Genomic DNA, 20,561 nt, shown 5'->3' with positions numbered 1-20,561 from the left:
TGCCGCTCACCTAATAACATTGGTGATTCCTGCTGCTAACAATTGACTTGCACAATCTATCCATCTGATGTGACAATGTTTAGCAAATAGCCCATCTTGTTGCTTATAGGAGCTTTTTGCTGATTGGCCATCAATACTGACTGTAGTCGATACTGACCCCAGGAATCGACAAGCTTTCTGAAAAATTATATGGATGCTGCTCTGGATGTTAATGTTCTTTTTCCATAATTTAGAGTAAACATTTGTCGTGGTGAAAATGTTCAATTTCAACACATTTCAAACTCACTGTGGGAAATGGATAAGTAGAGAGACGAATTCAAATGAAAGATTTCAGTATGTCCACAACTTACGTTCTGTTAGTTATAGAAGAAGAATAGTAGAGCCTGAACGCATCGTTAGTACTAAATAGGCATAGCCTTGAGACTTTGGGGATAATACAGTTCTTCAACAGGAAATATAATTCAATCATTCCGTGAGAAAAAGCATGTCGGCACTGTGGAGATGATTCATCGAGTCCTGAGGCTCACATATTCACAGAAATGCACACAAGAATTTATATAAAAAGATAAATGATTTGTGTGACCTGAAATCTATTGTGGAAAGCATTATAAAAGCCAAGAGAGATAAAAGGAGAAGAGGTAAATTGTGGGTGGACCAGGTCAATGTGAAAGAAGATAGAAGTTTGAAACTGTTTAATGTCTCTCAGGACGTTTATTTCCCATGCATAGTTTGGACAAGTGTGTAGTGGAACTGACAAAAGAAAGAAGAAAAGTCTGACATTCATTATTACTTTCCATTATTGACATTTGTAATCATTCACAAAATGTTTTAATTAACTTTAGTTCACGTGAAAAGGTTGAAATTGATCAGCAAGTCCTTCAAGGGATTAGTTTAGAAGAGGAAAAGTGCTGTAAAAACATAAATACCTTACAAAAAAGCCTCTAAAACGAAAACATTCAGCACATTTGAACAACACAGTGCAATATAAATGGGATTCAAAATGGTTTTCAGCACTGATTTCCTCAATTTGTGACTTGTTGAAAATGCTAATCTTTTTGAGAAAAGAGGAAGCAATGCAATTGTAAACACTCTTGGGTAAGATATGACTGAAACAGCACTGTTCAAAACCACAACAGAGCAAAAATACTCAACTTTCAATTTCACCACCATTTTGTTTTCCAGTTTTTAGAGCAGAGAAACATCTGCCTGTGTAACACAGGGAAGGAAAGGGGACATCACAAGTAACATACAGATCCATTCAAATCATCATTAGAGGTGAGGATAGTGGAGCACAGAACAAACTCAGTCCTACGGTAAGGCTGTGCCAGTATAGCAAGTTCTGACAGAGGAAAGATTGCATTTCGCAGGTCTATTCAACACCACTTTGTAAACCAAGGATGCATGTGTGTTTGTGTTTTACACATGACCGTTTTTGGAGCCATCTACTGTGTACGTCTCTCAACAATCTGTGAAATACATCTGCTGTCCCTGTCTATCTCTCTCTTACACCTCCCTTTTTTAACTTTAAAAAAAATTAATTACTGGAAAAACAAAACAGAATGAGCACACACTACAAGACAGTGGTATTCAGACTTTTTCAACAAGGTCCCAAATCTTTCTGCCAGAATTCTTGCGACCCCACACCAAATCTAATGACACAGCCTTAAAATCTGGAAAATTATATCGTTACATCAACAAACAACAATTGCATTTTTTCATTGCATTTTCATCTCTTATAAAAATGAAAAGAAACCAATAAAATACATTTAATCAACAGTTTTATTTTTTAAATTGTCGTTCTCAAACATATTTGTATATTGTCCCATACAATACTCTTAATTTTTTCCCCCCCCCCCAAAAAAATGCCAATTCCCCCGACTTTTAATACCACTGCTCTAAGAGCTGTCAATAAATCCACATTGATTTAAACTGATCCCATGTCTAATTCAAGCATTACATAAGTCAGATGGTGTTAAAGCAGCAGCTGCAGAGTAGGGATATAATGATACAGTAGGTGGTTGGTGGGTTAAGGGTCAGGTCTGATGGGGGAGGGGGGGGCATAGAGGAAGAGGAAGTGCTGTGTCTTCATCCTGGTACTCAGGTCCAATCACCTTCCTTCTACGCAATAATAATACCAGTTTAGAACTTACATCACATAGTTTATCTGGCAAAATAGGCTGTACCTAATGACCAAATACTGGAGGAAAACAGAAAAGTTTTAACCTTTCCCGATGAATAAAGAGCAGAAGAATGAAATTCTGACAATAAGGAAAATAAGGTTCAGTGTCATCCCAGTGATTACTGTGAAAGATATTACATATCTACACATACAAAAACACCTTTACACGCCGAGATTGAAACAGTTCCTTTGAACAGTATGAAAAATATACAAATAAAAAATACAAATATTTTCAGACGCTAGGTAGATTTCTGTTGACATTAAATCAGTGAGGACTCAAGATAAATAGTTCACATGTTTTCCTTCCATTAAGAGAATGTAATTGTGGTTTAGGAAAACCAAATCTATCCATTTGCAAATATTTCCTCTGTAATTGGTAGGCTAACCATGTGATACTCATTTCTGTAATTCAGCTAAAATGCTTTAGCTTTCTAGTTAGCAAAACAGCCAGTGTTCAAACAAAAGCATAAAGAATTATTTTAAAACATCATACACTATGCACAGGTAAGTAGAAATAAAAGAGTGGAGATAGTCAGCTCCACTAGAGGGCCCTGGGGGACAATAGTTGTCCCCACTCACTGACTGATCTAGAGCATCAACAGCTCAGGAAAAGCGAGTTTCACCATCAGCAAGAAATGCTCCAAACAATCATAATCAAATAAAGATGACTGTAATACAAACAATTCAATTAAACTTGCTCAGGAGACTAAATGTTGACTCTAAAGTCACATTTTCAACATTCTGTGGACCCTGGAGGTGAGAAAGAGGGCTGGGTTTCAGTTATTGAGGTGGGTGGGAAGGGATACGTGGGCACAACTGTGTGTGCAGGTAGCGCATCTCAGCTCTTAGTGTAATAGAAACTTTGACCCATAAGGAGAAATATGTTAACATAGTAACAATACCGGGAGCGAGAAGCGACCCAGTGCCTGGCGAGTAACAGTCACACTTTCAAACACATACAGTCCAGAGATGGTGCCATGCCTTGGTGGCACTGACAAGAATGGATAGCTGGGTTTGGGCTTTGGAGGGGACACAGACTGGGGCTCCATTCACTTGACGTGCTCAGCGCTGTGGGAGGAACAGTAGTACTTTTTGTGGGCTATGAACGTGGACAGGCTGCTGAACTTGATATTGCACAGCCGGCAGAAGCGGGTGTTACCGTTCTGCACAGGGGGGATCAGGAGGGTCTTGGGTGTGGGAGGGGCCGGAACAGGGAGTGGGAGACCCAGTGTGAGGGACGCCTTGTCTGGGAGCAGGGTGACAGCAACCTGGTGATTCAGAACCCCCACCTCTCTCAGCACCTCAGGCACAGGGGACACAGTCAGGGGGAGGGACCTGGTGGGAGACACAGCTGGAGGGGCTGCCTTGGGGGAGCCGCCACCCCCGGCATGGTGTCCCAGGGGGCTACCGTTCACCAGGGGAGAGGATGGGGAGACAGTGTCCCTTCTGATCCGGCCATTGATGCTGTCCCTGCAGGCCCGGAGGACCAGCTTGGGCGGGGTGGCAGGGGTCCCATCCCTAGGGCTCAGGCTGGGGCTGATGACGGCTGGCTGGCCCTCCAGGCTCAGGACCAGGCCATGCATGGATCTGAAGTGCTCCACCAGGTCACAGGTCACCGCCCTATTGGGAGGGCAGTAGGGGCAGACCACAGAGGGAGAACCTGGGCCTTTGGCTGCAGGGACACTGTAAGGTGACGTAGCCTCAGAGCCAGAGCCAGGTAAGGCAGAGAGGTGAGGGCTGAGCGAGGCCCCCCGAGGAGCCTTCTCTGTGAGCAGCCCTTTGGCCTCAGAGTGGACGTCTGATCGCTCCAGGGCCCTGCTCTTGGGGGAGATGGATGCTGGTCTCTTCAGCCTGTGGAGCGTCTCCAGAGTGTGGGGCTGCAGGGTGGTGGCTGGGCAGTAGTAGGCCTTGTGGGCCAGGTAGTTCTCAATGCTGTTGAAGCTAATGCTGCAGGCGGTACACTTGTGGTAGTCAGTGAGGGGCAGAGAAGGGATGCTGCTGCCCCGCTGGGCCTCTCTTAGACGAGGCCTCTTGCTCAGGTCAATGGGGCCGTCTCTGTCAGGGCTGGTACTACGGGAGGTGGCTGGACGCAGGCCCAGAGTTAGGGCTGGGACTGGGGACTCCAGGACCCTCTCCACTGAGGCAGCAGCCTCCTGCTTCACAGCCAGGCTCAGGCCAGGGGCAGAGAGAGAGGCAGCAGCAGCGTTGGCCAGGGCTTCAGTCCGAGCCATGTGGATCTCATACATCTTCTTCCTCTTGCGTGTTCGGATGGGCTGAGGCAGGAAGGTGGCTTTGCCGGCGGTTGACCGCTGGTTGGACGGATCGTGGCGCGATGCGCAGTAGAAGCGTTTGTGGACTGTGTAGTTCTCATGGCGGCTAAAGTGGATGTTGCAGGCCTGACAGAAGGTTCTGGTGGGGTCGTCATCCTGGTCCTCTGCTGAGCCGCTGGGACTCTGGCTGCACTCGCTGGCCCGGCCTCCTCCTCCTCCACCCTCCCCCTCAGAGGAAGAAGAGGACACAGCCTCCTTCACCCCAGGGTTCTCACTCTTCACATCCACCAGCTTGCCCTGTGTGGCGGTGCTGCCTGGAACAGGATCTGAGTCACTGGGGGAGGCTGAGGCTGCCCGACTACCTGATCCAGCCTGAGGGGATGAACCGTGTCCAACTGATGGGACTGTGGCCCCCGACGCCCCCTCCTTCACTGGGCCAGCCATGTCTCCCTGCTGGTGCCTGCTGGAGCAGTACAGCCTCTTGTGAACATAGAAGTTGTTGATGTTGTTGAAGTTAATGTCACATTCGAAGCAGGTGGCCCCCTTCTGGACAGTGGTTGTAGTGCCAGCGGGGTAGAAGGCTGGCGCTGCCCCAGGGGGGACCTGGCCCTGCTTCAGCCGGCTGTGGACCATCTCAGACATCTTAGCCAGTATCTCTGAGGCCTGGGGTAGGATGGCTGGTTCCTGGCTGAACATGTACTGGGGTAGGAACACATCTTCTCCAGGGAGCACTGAGCCAGCTCCTCCCAGGTGGGCAGGGCTGGAGCCAGGGGTGGGGCTGGTTGGCTCTGCCTTCACAGCCACAGCAGAGGGACTCCTAGGGGAGGTGGAGGTCTGAGAGGAGCCTGTACCTCTGTGTCCACGGCTCTTCTCCACCCGCTCCCCCTCCATCTCCTCCTCCTGCCTCTCATTCTCAGAGTCCGAATGCGGCTCCTCTTTAATCCTGATGTCTGTGGGGAGCTGGTCAGGTGGGCTGCAGCCTCGCGGGGTGGCTGAGCTCCCATTGGCCCCAGGGCTGGAGGAGTCAGGGTGGGGAACGCAGGCGGGGGGCTCCCTGTCAAGGTGCTCAGGGTGGTCGGCTGAGGAGGGGGTGGTCTGGCGGGGTGTGGGGCTCCTCTCGGCCGGGACTCTCACCTCCAGGTGTGTGCGAACGTGCTGCTGGAGCTGAGCAGGCGAGTCTGTGATGTGGCCACATACCTGACATTTCAACACAACACCGGAGTCTCCAGGACTTAGACCTGCCACAGAGAGTGACAGAGACATATTATTAGAAATGTGTTTTCTACTATTAAACATGACATGAAATCACTGGTGGTTATGCACTATAGCCTATAGGACCAAATCTTCATATACATACACTCCCAAATGTATTTATTTGGACAGTGAAGCTACAACTTTTAATTTGGCTCTATACTCCAGCATTTTGAATTTGAGATCAAATATTTTATAAGGTGACTGTACACAGTCACCTTTTATTTGAGGGTATTTTCATATCTGTTTTACTTTTAGAAATGAATGCACTTTATGTATCTAGTCCCCCCATCTGAACTATTTGGACAAATTCACTTATAGCGTATTACATTTGGTTAAAAGTGTAGTATTTGGTCCCATATTCGTAGCACTCAATGACAACATCTAGCGTGTCTACAAATGTGTTGGATGTAATAGAATAATAATGAGATATGCCATTTAACAGACGCTTTTATCCAAAACGACTTAGTAAGGTGTGCATACATTTTACAAATGGGTGCCCTCGGGAATCAAACCCACAACCCTGGGGGTGTAATCACCATGCTCTACCAAATGAGCCATACAGTATATATATATATATATATATATATATATATATATATATATATATATATATATATATATAATACATTCATGTGGATCCTACCATGAGTACAGAAAATCATGAATGAGAAATGTACAGATACACAAATGTCATAACCCCAAAACATGCTAACATCCCACCGTTACCAATAACAGGGGTGGTTAGCATTTGGGGGTATGAGCTTTGTGCATCTGTAAATTTCTCAATCAAGATTATTCACAATTCATTTTTGATTATCTGCAATCAAAGTGGGCACCCAGATGTTCAGAAACTTATTCTATTTTTATTTACAATAAAAGTGAGTCCAAACGGGCACAATACATGATTTACCATTCATTTCTATTGGGCACAAAATAATCTGAAACACAACCAAAACAACCTGCAAGCGCATCCAACAAGCTTGTAGAGTCACAAGCTTGATGTAGTCCTCTATGTAGTTGCTGTTCTGAAGTAAAGGCAGGGCTATTATCCTCTCACTGGGATAGTAAACAACATGATCCAGTCTGTCTGTGTGTTTACCTGTGGACAGAGGCAGTTTGGGCAGGCCGGGGCCGGGGGAGTACACTTCACTGCATGAGCCGGGCTGACACACCATGTGACTTGTGACCAGGTGGCTGTAGAGAATGTCCCTCGTGGTGGAGACGAAGCCACAGCCGTGACAGACTCCGTTCTGCGTGTCCGTGTGTACCTTCAGGTGACGCTCACAGTTGGCTTTAGTGGTGAAGGCTGACAGGCAGATCAGACACACGAAAGGACGCTCACCTACAGGCACAGGACATGTATATCTTTAATATTTTAACTAAATTGACTGTCCTCCCCTAATAACAGCTGAAGAAAGAAAGTCTGTTACAAGCTATTATTAAAAGAGGAATATTCACGCATATTCTCACTCGATCCTTGGTCTGCTATGAGAAAGAGCTAAAGGAATGTATTGTGACAGGTCTCACCACTGTGTGTCCGCATGTGGATCTCCAGGGAGCTGGCGCTCGGGCAGCTCTTGTTGCATTGTGGGAAGGGACAGACACGTTCGTTGGGGTAGGACTCCTTGGCTTTGTCCAGTGGGGGGGAGGAGGAGGCCTGCTGCTTCTGCCGGCTGGCACAGTAGTACATGAGGTGGGCCTGGAGGTTCCTCTCACTGCGGTACCAGATCCCACAGTCCTTACACGGGAAGATGTCCTCTGGACCAATCAAACACAAACACAACTGTAAACTCTATCCCTACAACAACCAATCATTTATCAAATCTGTCATACATAATTAAAAACAATGCAAGAAAGAGAGCAGCGTATGTTCATTCTTTTTAAAAATGGCATGTTCAACGTTTCACTGCTAAGCGTTAAAATGTTACATTCAGTACATACACTTTAATGTACACATGATGTTCATCCATGTGTATACACACATCACCACACACACCTGTTTCACACCAGTCACATGATCGATTCAGTGGCGGAACGAGCAAGCACTCGATATTGCTCCGGGGTCTCCAAGGCAACGAGAGCACAGAGGTTGTGGGAGCGAGCGCCCACCCGTGCGGGGTAATCATACTGATCTGGTGTCAGGGCTGGTGTTACAGGCTATTTTTGATAACGTCCATAATTACCAACAGTCCTCAGGAGAGTGCTCCTACAGCAGGAAGCGGGGATACGGATGATCATGTTTTACCCTTTAGCTTGATATGGTGATTAATCATGCACTCATCACAGAATGTCCATGCCTGCTCCTGCTGCCGACAACACTACACTGCCAATAAGGGACTTAATGAAGGAGCGTGAACGTAATTACCATGTAGTCTATCTCTGAGACAAGGCAGTGCAGAGGAGTTACACTGCCACCTTCTGGTGTACTGGGTGAATGAGGAAATGTGGCATGGTGAACTGTTGGTCTTCATTGAGTCCCTCAGTGTCTGTTGTTTACATGGAAAATGTATAACTGTACACGTGTAGGGTTTGTCTACGCATCTAATGACTAAACGGCACGAAGAACACAAATACATGCATGCACATTCACACACATACACACCCACATTATTCTTGGCAAGCTGACACTCACTGTTGACAACTGCCGTGGCCAAGATGGCTGCCATCCCAGCCTGCTGGGGGAGGAGCTGTATCTCAGAGTGGAGAGAAGCTGGGTAGACACCTGTAGGCTCCTCCTTCACCACCACATCCTGGGTCTGAGACGAGGACAGCTGCTTCACGGAGGAGAGAGACAGTGTGGCCAACAGACTGTCACCTGTGGAGATGTCCTGGGTCACCTTACAATACAGCTCCTCACCTGGAGAAAAGAGAGAGCGAGAGGGCCGCACAACACAAATTAAACCTAGGGCCTGTACAAGAACTACACACATCACACCTGGGGCCTGTACTAGAACTACACACATCACACCTGGGGCCTGTACAAGAACTACACACATCACACCTGGGGCCTGTACAAGAACTACACACATCACACCTCACAGAACTACTCACACCTGGGGCCTGTACAAGAACTACACACATCACACCTGGGGCCTGTACAAGAACTACACACATCACACCTGGGGCCTGTACTAGAACTACACACATCACACCTGGGGCCTGTACAAGAACTACACACATCACACCTGGGGCCTGTACAAGAACTACACACATCACACCTGGGGCCTGTACTAGAACTACACACATCACACCTGGGGCCTGTACAAGAACTACACACATCACACCTGGGGCCTGTACAAGAACTACACACATCACACCTGGGGCCTGTACTAGAACTACATACATGGTTTCGTACAGTATGATATCTATGGAATGTATACTAATCTATAGTAGGTGAAAAAGATCTCTGTATGGTGTCTTTATGGGGTCACTCTGATAAGAGATCTCTGATTGTAAGTTGCTTCGTTTAAGAGTGTCTGCTAAATGACTAGAATGTAACAGTGTAAATGGTGTGTTATATGTATGTGGGTTGTGTTGATGGTTTGGCATTTCTGGGATCAGGTCTGTTGGTTAACTACCTTGACTGTAGATGGTACAGTTGGCAGCTGTGGCATCGGATGTTAGCGGGACTCTACTGAGCCAGCCGTTATCGTCTTCACACACCAACGTCAGCCTGGAGATCTGCTGACATACAAATAAACATACAGAGGCTGTCAGATTTGTTCTGGAAACACAGGGTCAAATGACAATTATCATCTAACATCACATATCTTCTGATTCTCACATAAATTGCCAAGTCTATTCAGACAAACATTTTATATATAGAAATATACTCCTCTTTACATTTGATGACAAAGACCAACTGTACTGAACAGTGAGGTTTAACAATGAATTAATCCTGACAACGTCCTCTGAATTTACTGTTTTAAAGCACATTGACCATAGCGTGCAATAAAAGGACTCATCTTTTTCAGTGGGAAGGGGAAGCCCCTTAACACGGGCAATCAGAAGCATAGAGGGACAGGAAGGGGCACGGGCTGAACAAAGACTCACAGAAAAGAGCTATAAATAGCAGCAGTGAGAAAGAGGGAAGGAACAGAGAGACCCCAGGAGAAAGGAGAAGAAAAGGTAAGGAAGGAGAACCGATGAGGTCGTAGTGCTCCTATTCACCCAGACGCCCTCTCAGGAACTTCTCTCAATACATGATGGGACAAAAGGATTGTGATTAGAGGGAGGTCATAATATCGCGGTGTGTGTGTGTGTGTGTGTGTGTGTGTGTGTGTGTGTGTGTGTGTGTGTGTGTGTGTGTGTGTGTGTGTGTGTGTGTGTGTGTGTGTGTGTGTGTGTGTGTGTGTGTGTGTGTGTGTGTGTGTGTGTGTGTATGAGTGTGAAAGAATGTGTGTCAGTGGTGGCACATGTGTAAGTGAGGCTGTAGCCAGAGTAGGGCACACCAGAGAGAAACACACACCTGTGCCATCCTCTGCACAATCTTGTCTTTGTTCAGCTGAAGTTCACAGAGCATTCCACCTGACAATCACTCCCACAGACATCGTGTGTCCCCATGAGACACTTACCCACACGCATCTACGTACTTCCGTGTGTTATGGCACAGATAAGCATTGTGCATTCATAACCAAATAACTTACAGCAGTCCCAGTAAAATGTAGTCTTTGTGAGGTTCAATAATACATTTATGAGAGTATGGAATAAGACACAGTAGCATTAGGTTGAGCTTCACAACTTCCGTATAGATGCACAAGGACTATAGGTGCTACCACTGCATGGAGGCCTGAGGACATACAGAACACTCTGGCTCCACTAGGTGGAAGCAGTCATGCATCAGCAGCAGCCCTGACAGACTGCTTCAGGAGAACTACGGCCAGTTAGTCAGTCAGTCAATCTGCTTGCGACAGGGGTACACATATTCCAACATGGTACCACATTGACTGGAACATTTAGAGAGAATATGAGTGGAACGTTTTTGTGTAAAGGAGTGTATACTGTATGGGGCAAGTTGGGAGGCGAGGGAGGAAAGTGTAGTTTATTTCTGAATCAGTCTGTTCTAGCCTAAAGACGCTGCGTATTGTATTTCATGGGGAACTTGCGCTGATGTAGAGATACGGCTTCTTTTGTTTTAATTTGGAACCCAATGCTGGAGCCGTCTGAGCTATAAGTGCTGCTAATTTGTTTCAGACTAATTTATCACAAATCTATCTATCATGATGCTTTGGTATTCACTGAAGAAAAGGCCAGTGTGGTCCGACTTTGAAGGAAAGTGTATGAGACAGAAAAATAGAGCCATACAACAACTTGAAGAGGGTCTTTGGACAGCATGAAGAAATGCACAAAAATAATAATAATAATCTCTATCCAAGCATCTTTATCTACCTCTATCTCTCTCTGAGATATTCTCAGAGACGACCAGAGCGAAGATGAGGTGGAGATGATGATTTAGCTGACTCTGATCAGGCTTTGGGCCCTGGCTGCACTGGGACTTTAAATGCTGTCTGGAACCAACACAGATAATGAAAACTAAAAGGCATGCGGCAAGATTACAGTTTGATTAGGATGTGTAATTAACAAAGCCAACAGAGGCCATGGCCGCTAAAGATGCTTGAGTTAAGAGGAGCAGAGAAGCCTCTAGTATCACATTTCTCTGGCCTGGAGGACATTTTAAACAAGCACAGTATCAAATTAAACATCATCAAATGGCAAGTTCTTACCTCTGAACACAACACATCCACCTACTAGGCAGCCCACTCCACCACTACTGCCGTAAACTATCCCACAATTCATAGTGGCCAGACCCACTGATTGAAACACATTTCCCAAGGAGCAGGGAGAGAGCGAGGGAGGGGTTTTAGGAGGAGAACTAAAAGACTAAGAGGAGAAGTTAATGTTGCTCAGCACTGCCTGTGTTCACCCTGGCGGTCTCCCTAGGACCCAGGCACTTTAAGAGCGCTTTAAGCCCCTCAGTGAGGAAGTCTTTGAGGCGCAGTCTAAGCCCCCTCGTCCGGACCCTCGTCCCTCATGAATATTAATCAGCACAGCCGGGCTTTAATCTGCCTGATCCCCGCACTGCTGCCGCCGAGACGATAGCGAATCTAATTATTTGGTCTGATATTAACCCACCCCCACACACACCCTCCAGCCTCCCCATATCCACCTTCAACACATACACACACAAAGCCTACGTGCACATGCACCCCACCCCCAACGCAGTCTGCGACGCCCTCTCCTTATCACTCCCAAAAACGCCCTCCTCTCACGCCGATAAAACTTGAATGCAAATGATGCTCGACTGATTTCATTTCTCTATTCGTTCATTCCGTAGCCTGGTCATTGCTGAGTATAAAATGAAAATATAATTTTCTCTCTCCCCAAACGCTCTCCTCTGGAGGTGGAAATGAAGGGAGAAACCTTTCCATGCACTAACCCCAAGTCTAACCCCGACTCAGATCAATTCAGCTTTATATACGGTTCAATTAAAGCAGAGGAAATAATAAAATGCCTACCCATCCTCCAGTATATTTAGCCTTCATACCACTATTAAACAGTGTGTGTACTACGTCGATTTTTACGGTTTACATGCATGCATACATACATACATACATACATACATACATACATACATACATACATACATACATACATACATACATACATACATACATACATACATACATACATACATACATACATACATACATACATACATACATACATACATACATACATACATACATACATACATAATTTCTACCATAATTTGATTAATATTCCCTGTTGATTAAAGCAACTTTAGAATACTGTTCTCTGAGGACCCATGAGAAACTGAGAAAACCAATGGATTGATTGGTCAATCTTCAATTTCAATATGTGCATCCTGGATAATGATGTCATCAAGGGTTTTTGAATGTACTGTATGAACCAGAAACAGCTGGACAGACTGAGAAGAAAAGAACAGGAAGGTAGAACAGTGTCTCTTCTTTCCTGGCCTGTTCAATTGACTTCCACTGAGTTCCATCATAGGCCTTTTGACCATTGCGGTTGGCTTGGTCTTCATTCATACTCTTTCTTCCTCTCGCTCTCTTTCACCCCCTCCTCCCATTTACCTCTTAATCTTCCCATCCTTCCCTCTCTACAGTACTGTATGGCTAATCAAGCTCTCTCTCATCCCTCTCTTTCTCATTCCTACCCCTCTGTCTGCCCTTCTCTGTCAATCTCTCCCTTACAGGAAATGTTTTCTTTCCCAAAAGGGGGGAATGGAGGGGGTACTCACTGTCCCAAACAAAGAGGTCACTGTGAATCCTCCAAAAATACAGAGAAGAAAAGGAAGAAAGATAAACATCAGAAACCTACTCTCATCCGCCTCTCACACACACTCTCTCTCAACACACACACGCACACTAATTAAACACACACACGGGTACGAACACACACACACGCACCACACACACACACACACACACACACACACACACACACACACACACACACACACACACACACACACACACACACACACACACACACACACACACACACACACACACACACACACACACACACACACACACACACACACACACTAGATTTCTCCACACAAATACACGTGTGTATTAATACATGAGCTTAGTGTACTAAAAACATGTATCATATACAACAAGCCAATATAGAAAAACACACCGCTCACACAGCCACACATATCTGCAGACACCTCTAAGAAAAGGTTGATGAGCAGCATGCAAATGACATGTAAAAATATAAAACTTGCGATACTTAAAACGGGCGAGATAAGAGATTTGAAAATGAGGCACTCTTGGAAAGCGGGCTCCTGAACTGCCGGAGATAAGCCTGAGAGATAGAGGAAGGTTTTCCCTCTCTCCTCTACTCTCCACCCCGCAGAAGCCAACGCAGATGACAGCGAGATGCAGATACCATCCCAGTCACAGGGACTGAGTGATGAGAATGAGCACCCCTCCCCATCACCTCCATCTCTCCATTCCCACCTCTTTCCATTCCCTCTCTCTTCCACTCTGGCACTGCCTTCTTTCTTTTGCTGGCTTTTTCCAATGCTCATTCCTATCATTTCTCTTTCTCCCCTTTGCCTCTCCATTTGCCTCTACTCAGTCCACTTCTTTGGTCACCTGGTCTCTACTTCTCACTATTGCACAACTTCTCAGATAATGTCAGAGGCAGGAAGACATAGGAACAGACATTTAGATTGGTGAGGAAGTGTCTGATGATGGATTTAGTATAACGTTTCCCTGGTCCTCCTGTGAGCTCTATGTGAACTCTCAGGCCTGTAGCACAACCTTAGGGACTTGTTGCCAATTCAATCAAACATGGAAATGCTCTCAACAAGTCTGCCATCAAGAATCAAGATAGTTCAGTGCACTTTATTATCAGAGACATTCAGGAGCGATCAACAGGGCGACAAGTGCTACATTACAGATTTTGGGTCTTCTGGAGCGATTGTTTTAATTCAGATCTAATTTGAGGGGGTGGAGTGCAGTAGGGTGCTGTAGATGGTCCTCTGTTGATCATTTCAGATCAACTGGAGAGATTTACCAAAGAGGTAAACAAACACTGTTAGAGAAAGAGAAAGAGAGAGATTGAGAGGGTGGTCACCTTCACTTGTCCTTCCTATGGAACGACAGAGCAGTGAAGGGGAGATAGAGACTCCCCAAAAGTGTGTTTGAAAGCCGTGGGTGGCGCGCCTTATCGCTGGAGTTCTCCTGGAGAGATTATTGGGGGATTAGTGCGAACGCTTGTTTCTAAAACATGATGAAAAGACGTTCCACGCGTGATAACGCTTTGAACTCTACACTCCTTCTAGGATCCTGCCTCTAGGCTTCATTTCCGCGAAAGACAGGAGGGGGAAGAGAGGGGAACGAAAGCAATATGTAAGTTAAGTTGCTCTTGCGGTAGCTGGTTTGAATGAGTATCAATCAAACTGAGGTTGAACTAAACTCTTTCCCTTGTTTAAGCATTGTTATTCTGAAGTTATTGTAACTTGTTTGCTACCAACAAATCATCACTACATAATGGGGGGCTTGTTATGCGTCTCATGATGTATCTTTTGCCTTCAGTCAGAATAAAAAAACGTCCAAATCTGATCGATTTGTGATCCAATCATAAGAAACTTATTATTATCAGATCTGTGTGTGATCCAATCAGGAGGGAGGTGACACATTTGACCTCAGTTGCCATGAGATGAGGACATGTTCACTGAACTAAAAACTCCCAGGAATCTAAAGCAACCTGATTAGATTCAGATCAACTTTACTATCCCATTTGGGGGAAATTAATTTGGTCATGTGCTTAAAAAAGGAAAACACAGAAACTACACAAAATAATTCAAAGTGCTATAGCTACACATTTAAAGTGAAAGTGTGATATACTGTATACTCGTGGGATCAACAGACTATATTTTATACAGTCTAATGGCTGTTGGAATAAAAGAGTCCCCATATCAATCTGTTTGAATTTTATTTTGAAGAGATCTCTTTCCCCTTGTCTGGGTGCTGCTGTAACTGAATTTTGAGTGAAGTGGGTGAGTAGTGTCCTCTAAAATGCTTTCAAGTTTTAGGAGGATGAGTTTTGTGTACAAGTTGGTGGCTGATTCTTGGTTTATACCAATTTTCCTTCCCGCCGTCTTGATAAAGTGCAGAAGATTGACTTGGTCCTGCACTCGCATGTTTCCAAAGGACAGCACACTCTACTGGACAGATTTATAGAACATTTGTAAGATATGGCGTTCAACATTAAAATGGTTCAGCTTGCGTAAAAAAACATTCTCTGTTGCAATTTCTTTATCTTTGCAAAGGCACAGTCTTTGAATATCAGTTTGTCTATTTCGATTCCTAGGTACTTTTATGTGGTCACTCTATCGACTGATTCCCCATTGATCTTCATAGGGGGTAGTGGAGTTTTGTTCCTTCTGAAATCAATTTCCATCTCTTTTGTTTTCTTAACATTTATTTCAAGAAAATGATCTGCACACCACTGGATAAATTCTGCAGTTTCTCTGTCAAAACCTTGAAGAGAGACTTGGTCTGGGTGGAGGAAACCCACAACAGCGGTGTCATCTGCATATTTAAAGAATTTGTGGGCTGTGTCAGAGGCTTGACAATCGTTTGTGTACAGTGTGTACAGTATCGGTGAAAGTACGCAACCTTGAGGGGCTCCCGTATTCACCATTCTAGATGTAGAGATGGCGGAGTTAAACTTCACTTGTTGAGTACGGTTCACAAGGAAACTATTTATTCACCTGATTCTTAACTGACTTGCCTAGTTAAATAAAGGTACAATCAGTAGAGAGTTGACACCCAAATTCACCAGCTTATCCAACAATAGGATCAGTAGAGAGTTGACAGCCAAATTCACCAGCTTATCCAACTGTAGGTGGGGTTGGATTGTGTTAAACGCGCTACTGAAGTCAATGAATACAATTTCCACTAGACTATTTTCTAAATGTTCGTCATCAACACCCCTGGAGGCACGGTAGGTGAACTGGTTTGAGTCTAATTGGGATGAGAGACCAGAGAGAATTGTTTTTTGAATCATTTTTTCTAAGCATTTCACAGGTACAGATGTCATGGCTACAGGGCGTAAATCGTCAGTAAACATTATTATGCACCGTACAAAAGTCAAACATCCATATCAGGCATGTTTTATGCCTCTTTCTCAAGAGATGAAAAAAAAGACTACATCAAGCATGAAATCTATATCGGATCAAAAAAGAACAGGCCTAATATTAGCTAGGATCTATGTTTGTTGTGTGAGAGTGCGCTAGTGTTGCTTTGTGTGTTGGTGTTCAAAGTGAACACTTGTCTCCATGTGTTAAAGGGTATGCCCCGTATTAAACTGATAGCTTATCTGGCCAGACCAAATAAGAAGCAAATTTACTCAGAGAAGGCAGAGCAGAGAAGGGAGGTTTGGCATGGATCTGAAGGCCTGCAAGGACAGGCGAGGCCAAGCGGGTGGTGCCAAATCACCCTGTGATGTGATGAGAGGCAGAGCCCCAGGGCTCCAGAGACACCACGGCCACCACCATGGCCGCCGCCGGCTGCATGACACCACCACTGGGACAGGTCTGAGGTGGGAGGGGACAGGGAGGAGGTGACACTTTGAAATTGGTAACCCTTTGTTTAATTCCTTACACACAATGTTTCATACTATGGATAACCAAGCAGATTGGTTGGTAACACATCTATTTCAATGACAGCAAAGGAAACCAAATGTTAGCTGTGTAAATTGGGTATTTTGAATTTTGTTCAGGTTGTCAATGTTGAATCTTCACACAGTAGATGGCAACAATCAGGCACAGACAGATTAATTGTGCCTCTACTACACATATAGAGAACTCAGCAGAAAACAATCGTCGACGAGCAGATATAGAGATGAAAGGCTGCGTGGCGGTGGATCTACTGTACTGAGGGTAACCCTCACCCCTACTGAATCCTGAGTTGGCGGCCTGTCGGGGAACTGTGGGAGGAGGAGAGTGAAGTGACAGTGGGAGACACAGGAGGAATGTGAGATTAAACCCACTATCTCCTCCTGATACTGAGGGTCTGTCTCCTCACTCCTTAAACTCACAGATAGCAGGGGTGAGGGAGGTGAGACAGAGGGTGAGAACTCAAAAGAGATGGTCAAAGCCGAGAATCATCGAAAAACTCCATTGAGATGTAGTCTTCTTGAACATAATAGAATAGAGAAAATGAGAAAGAGATGAGCAGGGCAAGGGAGGAAGTGACAGATATATGTGATGGGTGTGTTTGGACTCAGCAATTCAGATAATAAACTAAATCTTAGAAATGAGAGCCTATCAACCAGAAATCAATCATTGGCGTTTGTTGTCCAGGAGGATGGCGCCATGCAGAGATAAAAGACAAGCGGACGTCTAGGGAGAAGAAAGGACAGGGGCGGGCTGGCTGGGCTGCAGCTGGGAGAGGAAAGGAGAAGCTGCAGGACCAATGCGTCAGTCAGGCTCATGGATACATGAGGATGAGACAAGGCAGGAGAGGAGCAGTTCCTCAGAGAATCATGAATGGTAATTCAGGTATAACAACATAGCAATAGTGATAGTAATGTCTTCCTATATTTATTAACCCTTTGAGGAGTAGATACAGGACTGTGGATAGGTCTCCAACCGCCGGTCCATTTGTATGATAGTCACAAGCGATATCTCAGACAGCACTGGCCCGATTTTGACGAAACTTGAGTGAATGATTGAATGCCATAGAGATCCGTCATTTACAAAATTACAATGGTTGGTCCAAGGTGGGAGCTATATTAATTAACTGAAACGTGTGCGTCACATCAGAGAGGAAGAGGCAAATAAGAGGGATAACTGTCTTCTACAGCAGGTGGCGGTTTTTTCCCCTCACCAAGAGAGGAGATTTTATATGGAGGTCAATGAGAGTGTCGAATTTGGTTAACAAAACACTGAATGGCTTATTTGCTACGTGTGGCTTATTTGATCAATTATCATTTTCATAGCGCGTTGGTTGTTCCGAGTGTACTGATATGTAGGACACGTGATATCCTGCCAACTTTGAGAAAAAAACACTTTATATCGGAGTTGTGCCTATTGTTCACACACAATACTGCCCTCTCATTGGCTAGAATGGTCCCACCTGATCTTGCTTCCTCCCGACTGCCATATAACATGTGTAAATATTTGTATGAACATAACACGATTCAACAACTAAGACATAAACTTAACAAGTTCCACAGACATGTGATTAACAGAAATGGAATAATGTTGTCCCTGAACAAATGGGGGGGTCAAAATCAAAAGTAACAGTCAGTATCTGGTGTGGCCAACAGCTGCATTAAGTACTACAGTGCATCTCCTCCTCATGGACTGCACCAGATTTGCCAGTTCATGCTGTGAGATGTTACTGCACTCTCCATTTCGGACACTCAGACATTTCTGGGGGGAATGGCCCTAGCCATCAATGGGATTGAGATCCGGGCTCTTCGCTGGCCATGGCAGAACACTGCCATTCCTGTCTTGCAGGAAATCACGCACAGAACAAGCAGTATGGCTGGTGGCATTGTCATGCTGGAGGGTCATGTCAGGATGAGCCTGCAGGAAAGGTACCACATGAGGGAGGAGGATGCCTCCAATGACAACAAGCTCAGTCCAATGATGCTGTGACACACTGCCCTAGACCATGATGGACCCTCCACCTCCAAAACGATCCCACTCCAGAGTACAGGCCTCGGCGTAAAGCTCATTCCTTCGACGATAAACGCGAATCCGACCATCACCCCTGGTGAGACAAATCCAAAACTGGTCAGTGAAGAGCACTTTTTGCCAGTTCTGTCTAGTCCAGCGACAGTGGGTTTGTGCCCATAGGCGATGTTATTACCGGTGATGTCTGGTGAAGACCCGTGGACCTGCCTTACAATTGGCTTACAAGCCCTCAGTCCAGCCTCCCTTAGCCTACTGTGGACAGTCTGAGCACTCATGGAGGGATTGTGCATTCCTGATGTAACTCGGGCAGTTATTGTTCCCATCTTGTGCCTGTCCCGCAGGTGTGAAGTTTGGCTGTCCAGAACCTGTGCAGGTGCTGTTATACGTGTTCTGCCACGGCAAGGACGATCAGCTGTCAGTCCTGTCTCCCCGTCTTAGGCGTCTCACAGTACGGACATTGCAATTTATTGCATCTGCAGTCCTCATGCCTCCTTGCAACATGCCTAAAGCACGTTGACGCAGATGAGCAGGGACCCTGGGCATCTTTTTTTGCTGTTTTTCAGAGTCAGTAGAAAGGCCTCTTTAGTGTTCTAAGTTTTCATAACTTTCACAACGTCGGTAAGCTATTAGTGTCCACAGATGCATGTTCATTAATAGTTTATGGTTCATTGAACATGCATGGGAAACAGTGTTTAAACCCTTTACAATTAAGATCTGTGAAGTTATTTGGATTTTTATGAATTATCTTTGAAAGAGAGTGTCATGAAAAAGGGCTGTTTCTTTTTTTGCTGAGTTTATGTCTAAGTACCAGTCTCTTTAGCTAGCATTCCACTCCTTGTCAGTGCCAGAGAGACTGGTTGTCACTAGTTACCACAGCCACAAAAGTGAGAAGGCCCGTCTACTCGACTAATCAGATGAGGGAGTGTGATGACGCGTATGCCGGCTCAGAAAGCCCGCCTACACCAACCAATCAGATGAGGGTGTGTCAACGCATATGCCGTCTTAACGTATATTTCGAGTTCAAGTTTGATGACCAATGCCACGTTCAAAACAACTGGGAACTCGGAAATCTCTGACTTTCGAACGGTCAAGACAGCTGGAAAATCGGGAAAAACCAAGCTCCGACGAGGAAAAATCATTTTGAACAGTCATCAAACTCGAAATGCCAAGTCGGAAACTCTGGCATCTTTCTAGAGCTCCGACTTTCCGAGTTTTTTGGAGTTCCCAGTTGTCTTGAAAGCACCAAAAATAACTAAATGCATCCGGGAACAAGAATTGGCAACATCACTAAAGTTCATAACATTGAGAAAGGACAAAAGTCTGGGGCAAAAGTGTAAGTTGTCTTTTCTTTTTTAGGTAACTTGTACAGTAGCTAACTGTTGCTACTCTCATCTAAATTGAGCTAGCAAATTAGCATAAGGAATTCCATTCCAAGCACAGAGGAGTTATTCTATTTGATAGAGCAACGTTGTTAGTTTCCCTACAAGCCTTTCCTCCTAATAGTAATATATCATATTATTGACCTTCAACAGATGCACAACCTTTGGCAGTAAAAACAACTCAGCTGAGAGTCCTTCATTCAAAAGTCCTTCATTCAAAACCTTTCAAATTGTGGGCACAAAGACATATGAATGCCACCAGGGGAAAG

General features: G+C 45.1%; 1 protein-coding gene across 2 annotated transcripts in view; it reads right to left on the bottom strand.

Annotated features, from left to right (window-relative positions):
* Positions 1-686: 686 nt before the first annotated feature.
* The window catches only part of LOC124000130 (zinc finger protein ZFPM1-like), a 106,603-nt gene continuing 86,728 nt past the window's right edge, over positions 687-20,561 (bottom strand). Inside the window, exons 5-9 of one of the 2 annotated variants that reach the window (XM_046306298.1) lie at positions 9,282-9,387; positions 8,336-8,560; positions 7,231-7,461; positions 6,803-7,045; positions 687-5,687 (exon numbers count right to left, since the gene is read on the bottom strand). In XM_046306298.1, the coding sequence (XP_046162254.1) occupies positions 3,229-5,687; positions 6,803-7,045; positions 7,231-7,461; positions 8,336-8,560; positions 9,282-9,387 (3,264 nt within the window). In that variant the 3' untranslated portion in view covers positions 687-3,228. The remainder of the gene's footprint in view (positions 5,688-6,802; positions 7,046-7,230; positions 7,462-8,335; positions 8,561-9,281; positions 9,388-20,561) is intronic. The other variant, XM_046306307.1, reaches the window with a different exon arrangement.

The sequence above is a fragment of the Oncorhynchus gorbuscha genome, linkage group LG02 (genome assembly GCF_021184085.1).
Source record: "Oncorhynchus gorbuscha isolate QuinsamMale2020 ecotype Even-year linkage group LG02, OgorEven_v1.0, whole genome shotgun sequence".
Classification (NCBI taxonomy): Eukaryota; Metazoa; Chordata; class Actinopteri; order Salmoniformes; family Salmonidae; genus Oncorhynchus; species Oncorhynchus gorbuscha.
This window is presented reverse-complemented; position numbering and strand designations above follow the sequence as displayed.